Raw genomic sequence first — 13,633 nt, 5'->3', positions numbered from 1 at the left:
ATTTAACTTATATGTAGAGTACATCATAAGAAATGCCAGGCTGGATGAAGCACAAGCTGGAATCAAGATTGCTGGGAGAAATATCAATCACCTCAGACACACAGATGACACCACCCTCATGACAGAAAGCGAAGAGGAACTAAAGAGCCTCTTGATGACAGTGAAAGAGGAGAGTGGAAAAGTTGGCTTAAAGCTCAACATTCAGAAAACTAAGCTCGTTGCATTTGGTCTCATCACTTCATGGCAAATTGATGGGGGAACAGTGGATACAGTGAGCAACTATATTTTTGGGCTCCAAAATCACTGCAGATGGTGACTACACCCATGAAATTAAAAGATGCTTGCTCCTTGGAAGAAAAGTTACAACCAACCTAGACAGCATATTGAAAAGCAGAGACATTACTTTGCCAACAAAGGTCCATCTAGTCAAAGCTATGGTTTTTCCAGTAGTCATGTATGGATGTGAGAGTTAGACTGTAAAGAAAGCTAAGTGCCGAAGAATTAATGCTTTTGAACTGTGGTGTTGGAGAAGACTCTTGAGAGTCCCTTGGACTGCAAGGAGATCAAACCAGTCAATCATAAAGGAAATCAGTCCTGAATATTCATTGGAAAGACTGATGATGAAGCTGAAACTTCAACATTTTGGCCACCTGATGCAAAGAACTGATTCATTGGAAAGGCCCCCAATGCTGGGAAAGATTGAAGGCAGGAGGAGAAGCAGACAACAGAGGAAGAGATGGTTGGATGGCATCAAAGACTCAATGGACATGAGTTTGAGCAAGTTTCGGAAGTTGGTGATGGACAGGGAAGCCTGGCGTGCTACAGCCCATGGGGTCACAAAGAGTCGGATACAACTGAGCAAACTGAACTATTACTTAGGCTTCTAGGTGGCTCAAGTGGTAAAGAATCCACCTGCCAATGCAGGAGCCATAGGATACATGGGTTCAACCATTTAAAAGACATTAACTGGGTTCAAATCAAATTGTCTAATCTTTGTGAACCTCATCTTTGTCATCTAAGGGACTTCAAACATCTTAATATGAAAAAGCTAAGAAAATTTACAGCCATAATACAAGTAGAAAGACTTATTTCACAAAAACTCCTTGATCATCTCCCAGGATATGAACTCTACTGTAGGCTTTTTTTACAAGTCTCTTTAATGCTTCCAAAACATTTATTTGGTGGTATTATTACTACATATTGGGTTGGCCAACACAATATTAGTTACATCTCACAAAGCTGCACAGTTGATAGAATGAAATTCATTTGTTACTTTACCTTCATAATTTCTTTACTATCTGTTTGTTTGTTTGTTTGTTTTTAGCCATCTGAGCCACCAGGGAAGCCCCAAGAGTACTGGAGTGGGTTGCTATTCCCTTCTCTAGGGGATCTTCCCGACGCAGGGACTGAACCCCGGTCTCCTGCATTATAGGCAGATTCTTTACCATCTGAGCCACCAGGAAAGCCCCTTAAATTTCTAGTGTATTTTAAATATAGTAAGGAGTTAGTAAATGTTTATTAAAATTGAATAATTATTTTTATTGTTACTACCATTGCTCTGTGCTTTACAAACTAATATAGCTGATAGCCTCATAATGGATTCATTTCCGTAGAAAGCCTCTGTTACTGTTTCTGTAGTCATGTTACTGTTTTAATATTTCATATGGAATATGTAGAACCCAGGGTACTTCCCTTACTACCTTTGCATGTTGCTCTTAGCAGAGCTGATGATTCAAAGATGTGGGACATCTGTGAGCTTTGGTATCAAAAAAAGGGAAAAAAAAAACTGAATGTTCCTACCTTTCTTTTATTAGAAAAAAATTAGAAATTTAGGAGAATTTCTGATTTTTATATTTGTGGTTTTATTTTGTGAAAACAAAGGGATAGCACTTATGAAAATGTGCCATCACATTTTATTTACAGTTGAATATTTACATTTGAATGTTAGATGGCTTTCTTTTTTCAATAAGAAGGAATGTGCTTTTTGAACTTTCCAGCATCTTGGAGAGCAGAGAGTAGCTTCCTTTAGGCTTTTTCTTATATCACCTGTGAGACTTGAATAGGCAGTGATAAGCTCTTTACTGATTTCTACAGTAATAAAAATGCCCCTGCTGTCCATTTATTATCCATCCTGGTGGACCTAGTTTGGGGAAAGAGAGTATATCCAACAATTAATCAGCAGTTGTGCAGAGACATCTATTAATACAAGCAAAGGAAGGGCCTGCCTTCTTGGGAAAAAAAAAAATTTTTTTTTTTTTTTTTTTTGCATTCTCTGCATTCTAATGGGAAAAAAAGGCAACACCTCTTAGAAACTGGGATTTACTTTGCTCTTGAGTTATCCTTAATCATCCTGTTTTGCTTGGACTCAGTATATAGGAATTGCAATATCCTATGTGTGCATGCACAGTCACTTAATCGTCTGACTCTTTGCGACCCCATGGACTGTAGCCCACCTGTCTCCTCTGTCCGTGGCATTATCCTGGCAAGAGTACTGGAGTGGCTTGCCATTTACTACTCCAGGCGATCTTCCTTATCCAGAGGTTGCATCTCATGTGACTTCTGCATTGACAGGCAGATTCTTTACCCTAAACCACCTGGAAAGCCCATAATATCCTGGTACTGTGTTCATTTACATCAACAACTTCTGTTTGCATTCTTAGGAGCTAATTTAAATAAAGGCTGTTTGGGCGATAATATCTATTGCTGCATAACAAGTTGCCAGAAACTTAGGGACTTAAGCATTTTATCTCACCTAGTTTCTTTGTATTAGGAAGTCAGGAAGGTCCTAGGGGGGCAGCTGGGGCTCAGGATGTTTCATGAGGTTGCAGCCCAGATTTCTTCCTGTGCTGTAAGTGGTCCACAGGAAGGCTTGACTGGAACTAGAAGATCTGCCAAGGTGGTTTCCTCACAAGCCTGGCAAACTTGATCTGGTTTTTGGCAGGAAGCCAGTCATGTACAGATGTGAGAGTTGGACCATAAAGAAGGCTGAGCACAGAAGAACTGATGCTTTCGAACTCTGGTGCTAGAGAAGACTCTTGAGAGTCCCTTGGACAGCAAGGAGACCAAACCAGTCAGTCCTAAAGGAAATCAACCCTGAATGTTCATTGGAAGGACTGAAACAGAAGCTGAAGCTTCAATACTTTGGCCACCTGATGTGAAGAGCTGACTCATTGGAAAAGACCCTCATGCTGGGAGAGATAGAAGGCAAAAGGAGAAGGGAGCAGCAGAGGGTGAGATGGTTAGATAGCATCTGGACTTAATGGACATGAATCTGAGCAAACTCTGGGAGACAGTGAAGGACAGGGAAGCCTGGCGTGCTGCAGTCCATGGGGTCACAGAGTCGGACACTACTTTGCGACTAAACAACAACAAATGTCAATTTTAAAAACTACTTTAATTCCAAAAGACTTGCTTAAAAGCAAAGCTAAAAAGAGTGATGAGGCTTTAAAGAAAAGAAGATGGATGGGGAAAGAAATTCTGAATTAGATACATAAGAATCCCTTTGCCAGCCAAACTACATACAGCTAGCTTCTAAGTCCAAGGTAGAAATCAGGGTGATTGGTCTATTTTGCCTCTTCTCACATGGCTCTGAATTCACCACCCAGTTCTCTGCAAGCCCTCTCTCCCAGCAGGGTGGACCCCTCTTGCTTTTTGGACAATGTCATAATCCGTGGACATGCTCTTTTACCAAAGGGGTGTTAGCTGCAAATCTGTGTCTGTCTTGTAGCTTCTTGAGGAGGTAGGTAGGTCTTGTTGAAGCCAGAAGGCTCTAACCCATCTGATAGAAGATGATGATACAGGAATTCTATGGTATCTAGTTGGCTTAAAGCCTGTTCATTTTCATTAGAAAATATTTTAATGTGAGTGCTACTCTTTTCTTTAAAACTTAGAAGCATGCACTAATGTACCTCTGCACTTGGAGCTGTAACACCATGGAAAAAGTAACCTGAAAATGAAGGGCACTTTTACAACAGCTATTGACTTCTATGAAGTACTTGACTAGTAACCAGATTTGGAAGCAGTGTCTCCACGCAGGGGTGTAGAAGCTGAACAGGGAGAACCCAGTGCTCTCTGGAAGAGGGAGGTTTGCTCTGATTTTCCCTTCCTCAGTTGTGTTTGGAATGTATATATTTTCTGATAGCTTGCCTCAGATTTGGGGTCCACCAGATAGTTGGAGAAGGCAATGGCACCCCACTCCGGTACTCTTGCCTGGAGGATCCCATGGATGGAATAGCCTGGTAGGATGCAGTCCATGGGGTCGCTGAGAGTTGGATACGACTGAGTGACTTCACTTTCACTTTTCACTTTCATGCATTGGAGGAGGAAATGGCAACCCACTCCAGTGTTCTTGCCTGGAGAATCCCAGGGACGGGGGCGCCTAGTGGGCTGCCGTCTATGGGGTCGCACGGAGTCGGACACGACTGAAGTGACTTAGCAGCAGCAGCAGATAGTTCTATACTGTTTCTAATTTGATACTGTGTTTTATGTCATAGCTAAGACTTTAAGGACTATCAACTTTTGGGGGGTGGTATTTCCTATTCACAATAAAAGTAGTTGGGTGTTTTAGTATATTTTTAAAAAGTGTCATTAATGGAACATGGTCTTGTTACTAAAGTCAACCTTTCTATAAATAAACCCAGAAACATCTGCAAAAGGCATAGTCTGAATGTGGCAGACATAAGAATTGCGTCAATTCCCATCTTGTGGCCAAGATTTCTTTCTTTGGCTTTCTTTATAACTAATGTCATGGCAGAGTTTCACATTCTCACAGTATTAGGCAAGTGAATGGTCAAAAGAACTGGTGCCAAGTTACCCTGTTTCTTAGGTTAGCCAGTGGTTGTCATTTGTACTCACCAAGGAAGAATGTGGCATGGTTTTGTTTTTATTTTTTAAAGACTGAAAACCCCAAGTTCTCCCCTTCAGCTTCATTTTTAGACCCTGGCGTTAGGCAGTTTTCCAAATGTCTAACTGCTAAACTGCTTTCAAGAAATTATTGTGGTATTTCAGAGAACTTTGGTCAGGAGAAAAAGAAGGCACAGCATCTTTCCTAGAACACCATGGGCCCATCAAATGACCTTTCAGAGAAACAACGAAAATTCCTCTTTCAAAGGCACACTAATTGAAACCAAACCAATCTACCCCACAGGCATTGCAGTCAGATGACCAGAGGAGAGGGCCCACGAGAGGAGGAAAAATTCTTTTTGTGAAAAACCATTTGAAGCTAAAAGCTTGTGTATTTTTCTCTTTCATTAAAAGTTAAAATGGGAATGATTTAGCATGTCTAAGATGAAAGTTAGCCGGAATTCTAAGAACACTGTGGACCTTTTCAGGTGCCTGCGTAGCTCCTCCTAGAATACCTGTCTGGTGCTCCACCCTTCCTCAAGACTACCTCACACTGCTCCCAGTTGGGGACTCCAGCCCGAGAAGGTGAGTCAGCAAGTTTGTACTCCATTCCTGCATCCTAGAAGACTACCACTTCCAGTGGCTTTTTAAAGAATAATTTTCAAAGTTTTGAGGGACTGTCAGAGCTTGTGTTCACTGGCAAATCATTTGTAAACAGTTCATTTAAATAAGTACGAAGCATGGTTCACAATAGTATCTTTTGTCTCACTGCCTTATAAATTCTAGATTCAAACTTGGAGTCTGAGGCAAAATTTTGCAAACTGGTGTATCACCATTCTTGGGCTTCCAGAGCACTATTCTATTAATGCTTTAAACTTGGCAATTTCTTTTAAAACAGAGAAGTAATTTCTAACAGTTGAAGATTAGAAGATCTTGGTAAGTCTGAAATATATCTTATAGTTTGAGTTTCCATCTGAATGTAATAATTGACTTCATTAAATAATGGGGCACAAAAGCCCGTGAGGTGGGAATACACAACTATTTTCCCCTTGATTTTTGTACGCTCGATGTGTATGGTCTCTTGTCTCTTGAACATTAAGGTGACTTATTGGTCTCAAGAGGGGAAATAATTTGACCTTGTTTGTAGTCAGTGAATCACTTACGAATAAACTGCTCACATTTTACAGGTGAATAAACTCTTTAAGGGCACCAACCAGCAAGCTATCATATAAATTCTTTAGTCCCTCATTTACAAAAGTTATGTGCTTGCATTTTTGCCTAGATGATAAGTTTTGAAGGTCTCCTATAAATTAATTTCCCCTTAGAGCCTTCTAGTAATTGCTAGGCTGTGGAAGGAGTGGATTCCTAAAACCACAAGTTCACATCCACATCAGTTCAGTTCTCTTGTGGACTCTACTGCATTGCTCTGGCATTAGCAAAAACTATGACTAGAAGGCTCCAAGTGTTGAGAATGAAGGATAGTCTGGTTGTAATAAGGTAAATTCATTATATTCATGTGAGCACTGAAAAATCCTAGTTGAGCCCTGCAATTTGTAATATAGTCTAAAGAAAAAAACCAAGAGACACAGATGTGAAGAACAGTCTTTTGAACTCTGTGGGAGAAGGCAAGGGTGGGATGATTTGAGAGAATAGCATTGAAACATGTATATTATCATGTGTGAAATAGATTGCCAGTCCCAGTTAGACGCATGAGACGGTGCTCAGGGCTGGTGCACTGGGATGACCCTGAGGGATGGGATGGGGAGGGAGGTGGAGGGAGGGTCAGGATGGGGAACACATGTACACCCGTGGCTGATTCATGTGAATGTGTGGCAGAACCACCACAATATTGTAAAGTCATCAGCCTGCAATTAAAATTAAAAAAAATAAAAATAAAGTATATGCAGTGGGCATGATCAAAAAAACAAAAAAGAAAAAAAGCACAAGGAAGAATTGTATTGTATTATGTAGCTCCATTGACTAAAGTTCTCTCCATGGTTGTATCATCACTTAAGTGTTAGTTTTAGCTCCTATTATTGACGGGACTGTTCTACAGGTCTTTCTCTTACACATTCATTATTTTCTATGCAGGAGGATTGATGTTTAAGTTACACCATGAAGGAACTGTGCTTCAGGTTTAACATTTAAGGATGGTATACATTTGGATTTGAATGCTTCAATTATTTTGTTTCTCTTGGAACACTAGTACTTATTTACTGATACAAATAGGACAGCGATATCTGAGTTGCTTGGAGTTTACTGCTGAAGAGTAAACTGTTTTTCACTGTTTCTTCTCAAATGCTCGGTAACAGTCTTTGAGTCTTGACTTCAAGAGCAAAGAGACCCCTTTAGCATTAAGCATACTGCTCTGTTTTTCTTTTTTAAATAAAACTTTGTTTGAACTAACAAAACTTTTTTGCCAATGCCAAATACTGAGCCAGCTTACTCACAGGAACAGCATATGTGAGTTCCCTAGCCTTCTCAAATGAAGCATATCGTTTTAGTCATGTTAACTTTGATGAGCAGCAAAACCAACTTTGAAATTCTTAGTATTGCTTTATTGTAAAACTACCTCTTTTTTTTTTTTAATGCAGCTACTTTAAATTTTTACTGACTTAAAGATCAGAATAACTCTGCTACGTCACCTTTCTCCATCACAATGCAATTTCTCCTAAGCTATTATTCTCTTAGAGAATGAGGATAGAGAGTAATTCACAGTGTTATTTATCAAAAGGCATCTTATAAAGTTGAGGCTGTGTGAGAGCTAACTATAAAATAAAGCCCATGTTTTGTGTAAAAGATGAGGTAAAACCAACTTTAGATTTTACAGATTGCTTATTTATGCTTCTTTCTGTTCTAAATAGCACTGTAGTATTCCCCCACCCTCCTTTTCTGGTGCTTTCCTGTAAAAAGCATTAGTGAGGGGAAAATAATGGTAAACACGGCTTAGCTCTATAATCTTCTTTCAAAACTGCCTTGCAAGTAATTTCCCATAGTTTCTGTAATGAAGCATATGGTGGCAATACACCCTGTGCCTCTGGTAATGGGGAGCAGTTTCAGAGTACTCTCAGCATTTTATATTTGAAGCTTTGTATGTACATTTTCAGGTTAGGTGTTCTATCCCCTGTAGATTTAATGGAATTTATTTTTATATGCTTGTTCTTGGTTTTAAGGGTTTAGATGGGGGCATTTTTGTTAAAACTTGTAAAGAGGTGTTTTTTGTTGTTATAGATTGGTCCAAACAGGCTTCAGGAGGCTTGAAATGGTCTTGTGGAGAAAGAAGGAGGAATATTTTCTGTAATTTAAGTTGTCATAGTAACCTGCATCAAGGCCTGGAATCCAGGCCTGAAGAATTTCAGTGACAATAAACATTCCAGTTGCATTCATCATCATCTTTTTTTTCTAGGAGAAAGGAGCCATCTATTGTGACCTAATTATTTCATTTCTGTTTTTAGGAAATGGTTAGCAGTTTGCATTTTTTAGCACTTTGAAATTTTCCTGGTAGGGTAAAAATGAAAAATGTAGCTGTTTGTATTAGAAGTTGATACTGTTCTGATAATGATCTCAAGCTATTTCAGATGGCAAGACAGGTTCAGTATAATGGTTACTTAATGAAATAAAGAAACAGGATTTGCTGAAGATTTGAAGATTGCCACACACATTTATTAATGTGCAAGTCTTAAACAGTATTAGAATCTGGTTTTCATGAAGCTGTGATTAGGGGATGTTATGAGTTTCCTAATATCAGATTGTTAATATTTTATGGCATCTTGGACTATGGTCTTAAGCATGAATATATTTTTAAAAAGAAGAAGAAGGTCATTTTTATTAGCAGAATAGGTTTACTCTGAGAAATTTGTATCTAGATATTATGTTTAGATCTGTTATCTTTTACAAGGAACAGTACAATATTTCTAAAGAGAAAGGTTTTTTTAGGGTTTGCTTCTTTCTTGCCTTCTGTAAGATACTCATTGCTAACCAAGATTATTTGAAGTTAAAAGTGTTCTCCTGAAGCAAAAAATTTTAGAAATAGTGAGGTAAGGATGTGTGTGTCCATTCAATTTAGGAAACATGGAAAATAAATTAGAAGAGTTTATGGCTAGTCTCATTTCACAGATATAGACACAACGAGCAGTTATGGGATGTAACTAGTTATCTAAATGAAAAGTGGTAATGCTTTTGTATATACTTCTCCACATATGTTTGAGAATCTTAATCAAATGGATGATTTTTTAAAAAACATAAATCAGTAAAATTGGAATTTTAAAATATAGAAAGGTAGATTGAGAAAACCTAGTCGATAATTTACTGGGGAAATATGAAGCAAAATAAAATCACCCTCTATCTCACTGTTGAGAGATATTTCAGCTCTTTCTGTTGTCTGGGAAGTAGCTATAATTGTATAAACAAAATTGGAATCAAGCTGTTAATAGCCAAAATACCAATAATGGTGAAACACAGGATTTTTTTCTCTTATTAGAATAAGCAACAAACTAGCTGTCAACGCTACTGCCCAAAATATCTTTGAAATACCTAATCAGTATATTAAGAAAAAAGTGCAAGAGAGAAAATGGTTGGAAAGGAGGATAAAATTATTTGTAGCTAGTGAAAAAAAATCACAAAGACAATCAACTAAAATTGATAGACTGTAGTAAAGTTCCAATGCAAATAATGGCAATATCATGATCTATATAATAATAATAACCTGTTCCAAAATGTGAGAAAAAGGAACCCATTCATAGTAGCAACAAAAATTGTGCTGAGGATTAAACTTTGTGAGAACTGCAAGTGGCATGTAGGAAGGAAAGCATTAACCTTCTTTCAGGATGCAGAGACTCCCTATGGAAGACAATTTATTATTTTCCATCTCTTTACATCGATTTATAAGTTTAATATAATCTAATCAAAATATCAGCAGGAATTTTTTACAGGTCAGTGATTCTGAATTTCGTATTTATAAAATAAATAAGAGCCAAGAAATATTTATATAAAGAATAATAAAGGCGAACTCAGTTCAATTCAGTCACTCAGTTGTGTCTGACTCTTTGCGACACCATGAACCGCAGCACACCAGACCTCCCTGTCCATCACCAACTGCCAAGAGTCTACCCAAACTCATGTCCAGTGAGTCGATGATGCCATCCAACCATCTCATCCTCTGTCGTCTACTTCTCCTCCTGCCCTCAATCTTTCCCAGCATCAGAGTCTTTTCCAATGAGTCAACTCTTCGCATGAGGTGGCCAAAGTACTGGAGTTTCAGCTTCAGCATCATTCCCTCCAAAGAAATCCCAGGGCTGATCTCCTTCAGAATGGACTGGTTGGATCTCCTTGCAGTTCAAGGGACTCTCAAGAGTCTTCTCCAACACCACAGTTCAAAAGCATCAATTCTTCTGCACTCAACTTTCTTTACAGTCCAACTCTCTCATCCATACATGACTACTGGATAAACCATACCCTTGGCTAGATGGACCTTTGTGGACAAAGTAATGTCTCTGCTTTTTAATAAATAGTGATTCAAAAATGGCATGATGTCAAAAATAGCATAAAGTAGAACAATACTTGAAACAGAATAGACAGCCCAGAAGAATGTTATATTGATTAAAAATAACAACTAACAAATATAAAAATGTAGTAATAAATATACTAGAAGAGAATGTTCAGAAATAACTGACTTGGGGTTTTCAGGGAAAGATAAAGTAAAATACAGATGTAAAGATTTAAAAAGAGAATGATTTATATATGTAGTTATATTAAAAAAATTAAAATTTGCATATGTCAACTCATAAAAAGTATTCTCTCTATATGTTTGTGTGTGTGTATGTGTGTGAATATTATTACATATATATTTTTAGAGTTAATACCCGTATGTAAAGAACTCCTTCAAGTCAGTAAGAAAATAAATGCCCAGTTAAAAATTAGTTCGTAGGAACTTCCCTGGTGGTCCAGTAGTTAGGAATTCGCCTGCCAGTGCACGGAACGTGTGTTTGGGTTTGATCCCTGGTCTGGGAACTAAGATCCCACATGCCCACTGGGCAGCTATGGCTGTGCACCACAGCTACTGAGCCCAGTATTGAAGCCAAGAGTTCATGTGCCAAAATGAGGACCCAGCGCAGCCAAAAATAAGTCAGTAAATATTTTTGAAAAAATTAGTTTGTAGCTGTTTTTAGTTTTTTAAGGAAACTCCGTACTGTTCTCCATAGTCATTATACAGTGTACATTCCCACAAACAGGGTAGGAGGGTTCCCTTTTCTCCACATCCTCTCAAGCATTTACTATAGACTTTCTGATGATGGCCATACAGACTGGTGTGAGGTAATATCTCATTGTAGTTTTGATTTGCATTTCTCTAATAATCAGCAATGTTGAGCATCTTTTCTTGGCATCTTGTGCCTCTTGGCCCCCTGTATATCTTTGGAGTTTGAGATTGACATGTACACATTACTATATTTAAAATAGACAACCAACAAGAACCTCTTGTATAACTCTGCTCAATATTCTGTAGCAACTTAAAGAAAACTTACATTGTATTAAATAGTTCCTAGTGGACAGTTTAAACAAAAATACAAACAGGTGTAGACCTAAAGGTTTGTTCAACTTTAATACCATGTGGTATGAGTGGCCTGCATGCAGAATGTAACATAAGCAGACATATGTAATTCCTGATGTTGGCACTGGGAGAAACAAGAAAGATCAAACTGCTCATGCAATGCAACTAGAAGGTAGATTGCTCTGCGGCCAGTACTATGATCTTTTTCTCCACCTATCTACCTGTTTATCTGTAGATAGTTCATTACAGGTTCTCTAAAACAAATATATTTGTATTCAGAAATTTGAAAATAGATTTTTTTTTTAAAGTTTGACCATGACTGTGACCGTGTCTGAGATTCATCCTATGCCTTATTGAAAATGTTACTATAAAGACATATTTCTTGAGATGGACTATACACGGAATCAAGTGTTGAAGGGATCATCAGTCTCTGGGCAGGGCTGGACAGTCTGCATTCCCAGGTTGCCATTCATATTAGGCTGTGGCAGGTACCTGTGTATCTGGGATTGTGCTTTCCCAAACTGGGGCCCAGCATCCCTGGGAATGATAAAGAGCAGTGGCTCCCTATGTTTAAATCTTCTCCCTTTCCCCGTGCCTGTGATATCCAGTGTCATGGCAGTCTAAATGTTCCAGGATTGATTGCCAGTGACACTGAATCAAACTTAATAAAATCTTCATAGATTGAATGAGATAATTAGGATGTCTATTTTAATTTCATAGATACTTTGATTTATGATTTATTTCTGCCCCATTTCCCCATTGACTCCACTTTGTTTACAGTGATTATACCTGAGCAAGAAATCTAAGGAATTTTAGGAAATATACCTATTCTAATCTAGTCTTCATAAACACTATTGTCCTAACCAGTCTCCCTTCTGTCTCCAGTTCCTTCTTTTCACAGAGATGCTGTACCTCTCAGTGCTGAAGTATTACCTTGTTAATTTACTTGTGCTATTTTTCTGAATACGACTCTTAATATTTTCCAGTAATGCTTATAGATTTGAGGGCACCAGAGCCCCTTTGTGACTAAGGATTAACTTCTATATTGAAAGAAATCGCTAACTTTAAGTAATTCAGTAAGTACAAAATGTATAGAAAGGGATAAAATGCAAAATAAGATTACCTCCTTTCATTTTTCATCTTTTAACTAAAAGTACCACTGTTAACAGTTTCTTGGGTATCTTTGTATGCAAGGAATATGTATTTGTATCTTTTTTTTAATTATATAACAGTTGCCACGTCTGTGTGCACGCACACGTGTATGTGTGTATATTACAACTTTACAGGTTGACTCCTTTTATCACCAGAATAATCTTTTTTTTTTTTTTTAATACTTTTATTGGTTTTGCCATACATTGACATGAATCCACCACGGGTGTACATGCATTCCCAAGCATGAACCCCCCTCCCACCTCCCTCCCCATAACATCTCTCTGGGTCATCACCGTGCACCAGCCCCAAGCATGCTGTATCCTGCATTGGACATAGACTGGCGATTCGATTCTTACATGATAGTATACATGTTAGAATGCCATTCTCCCAAATCATCCCACCCTCTCCCTCTCCCTCTGAGTCCAAAAGTCCGTTCTACACATCTGTGTCTTTTTTGCTGTCTTGCATACAGGGTCGTCATTGCCATCTTTCTAAATTCCATATATATGTGTTAGTATACTGTATTGGTGTTTTTCTTTCTGGCTTACTTCACTCTGTATAATCGGCTCCAGTTTCATCCATCTCATCAGAACTGATTCAAATGTATTCTTTTTAACAGCTGAGTAATACTCCATTGTGTATATGTACCACAGCTTTCTTGTCCATTCATCTGCTGATGGAGATCTAGGTTGTTTCCATGTCCTGGCTATTATAAACAGTGCTGCGATGAACATTGGGGTACATGTGTCTCTTTGAATTCTGGTTTCCTCGGGGTGTATGCCCAGCAGTGGGATTGCTGGGTCATAAGGTAGTTCTCTTTGCAATTTTTTAAGGAATCTCCACACTGTTCTCCAAAGTGGCTGTACTAGTTTGCATTCCCACCAACAGTGTAGGAGGGTTCCCTTTTCTCCACACCCTCTCCAGCATTTATTGCTTGCAGATTTTTGGATCACAGCCGTTCTGACTGGTGTGAAGTGGTACCTCATTGTGGTTTTGATTTGCATTTCTCTAATAATGAGTGATGTTGAGCATCTTTTCATGTGTTTGTTAGCCATCCGTATGTCTTCTTTGGAGAAATGTCTATTTAGTTCT

The 13,633-nt window shown here is 38.4% G+C and overlaps 1 protein-coding gene across 1 annotated transcript in view; it reads left to right on the top strand.

The window, feature by feature from the left end:
* LOC138436397 (tRNA (guanine-N(7)-)-methyltransferase-like) overlaps window positions 1-13,633 on the top strand; it is a 115,294-nt gene that overhangs the window by 38,819 nt on the left and 62,842 nt on the right. Inside the window, exon 4 of the mRNA XM_069581990.1 lies at window positions 5,331-5,427. Within this exon, the coding sequence (XP_069438091.1) occupies window positions 5,331-5,427 (97 nt within the window). The remainder of the gene's footprint in view (window positions 1-5,330; window positions 5,428-13,633) is intronic.

This window comes from Ovis canadensis, chromosome 3 (genome assembly GCF_042477335.2).
Source record: "Ovis canadensis isolate MfBH-ARS-UI-01 breed Bighorn chromosome 3, ARS-UI_OviCan_v2, whole genome shotgun sequence".
Taxonomy (NCBI): Eukaryota; Metazoa; Chordata; class Mammalia; order Artiodactyla; family Bovidae; genus Ovis; species Ovis canadensis.
The sequence above is the reverse complement of the archived record's forward strand: the minus strand, read 5'-3'. Positions and strand labels throughout refer to the sequence as shown.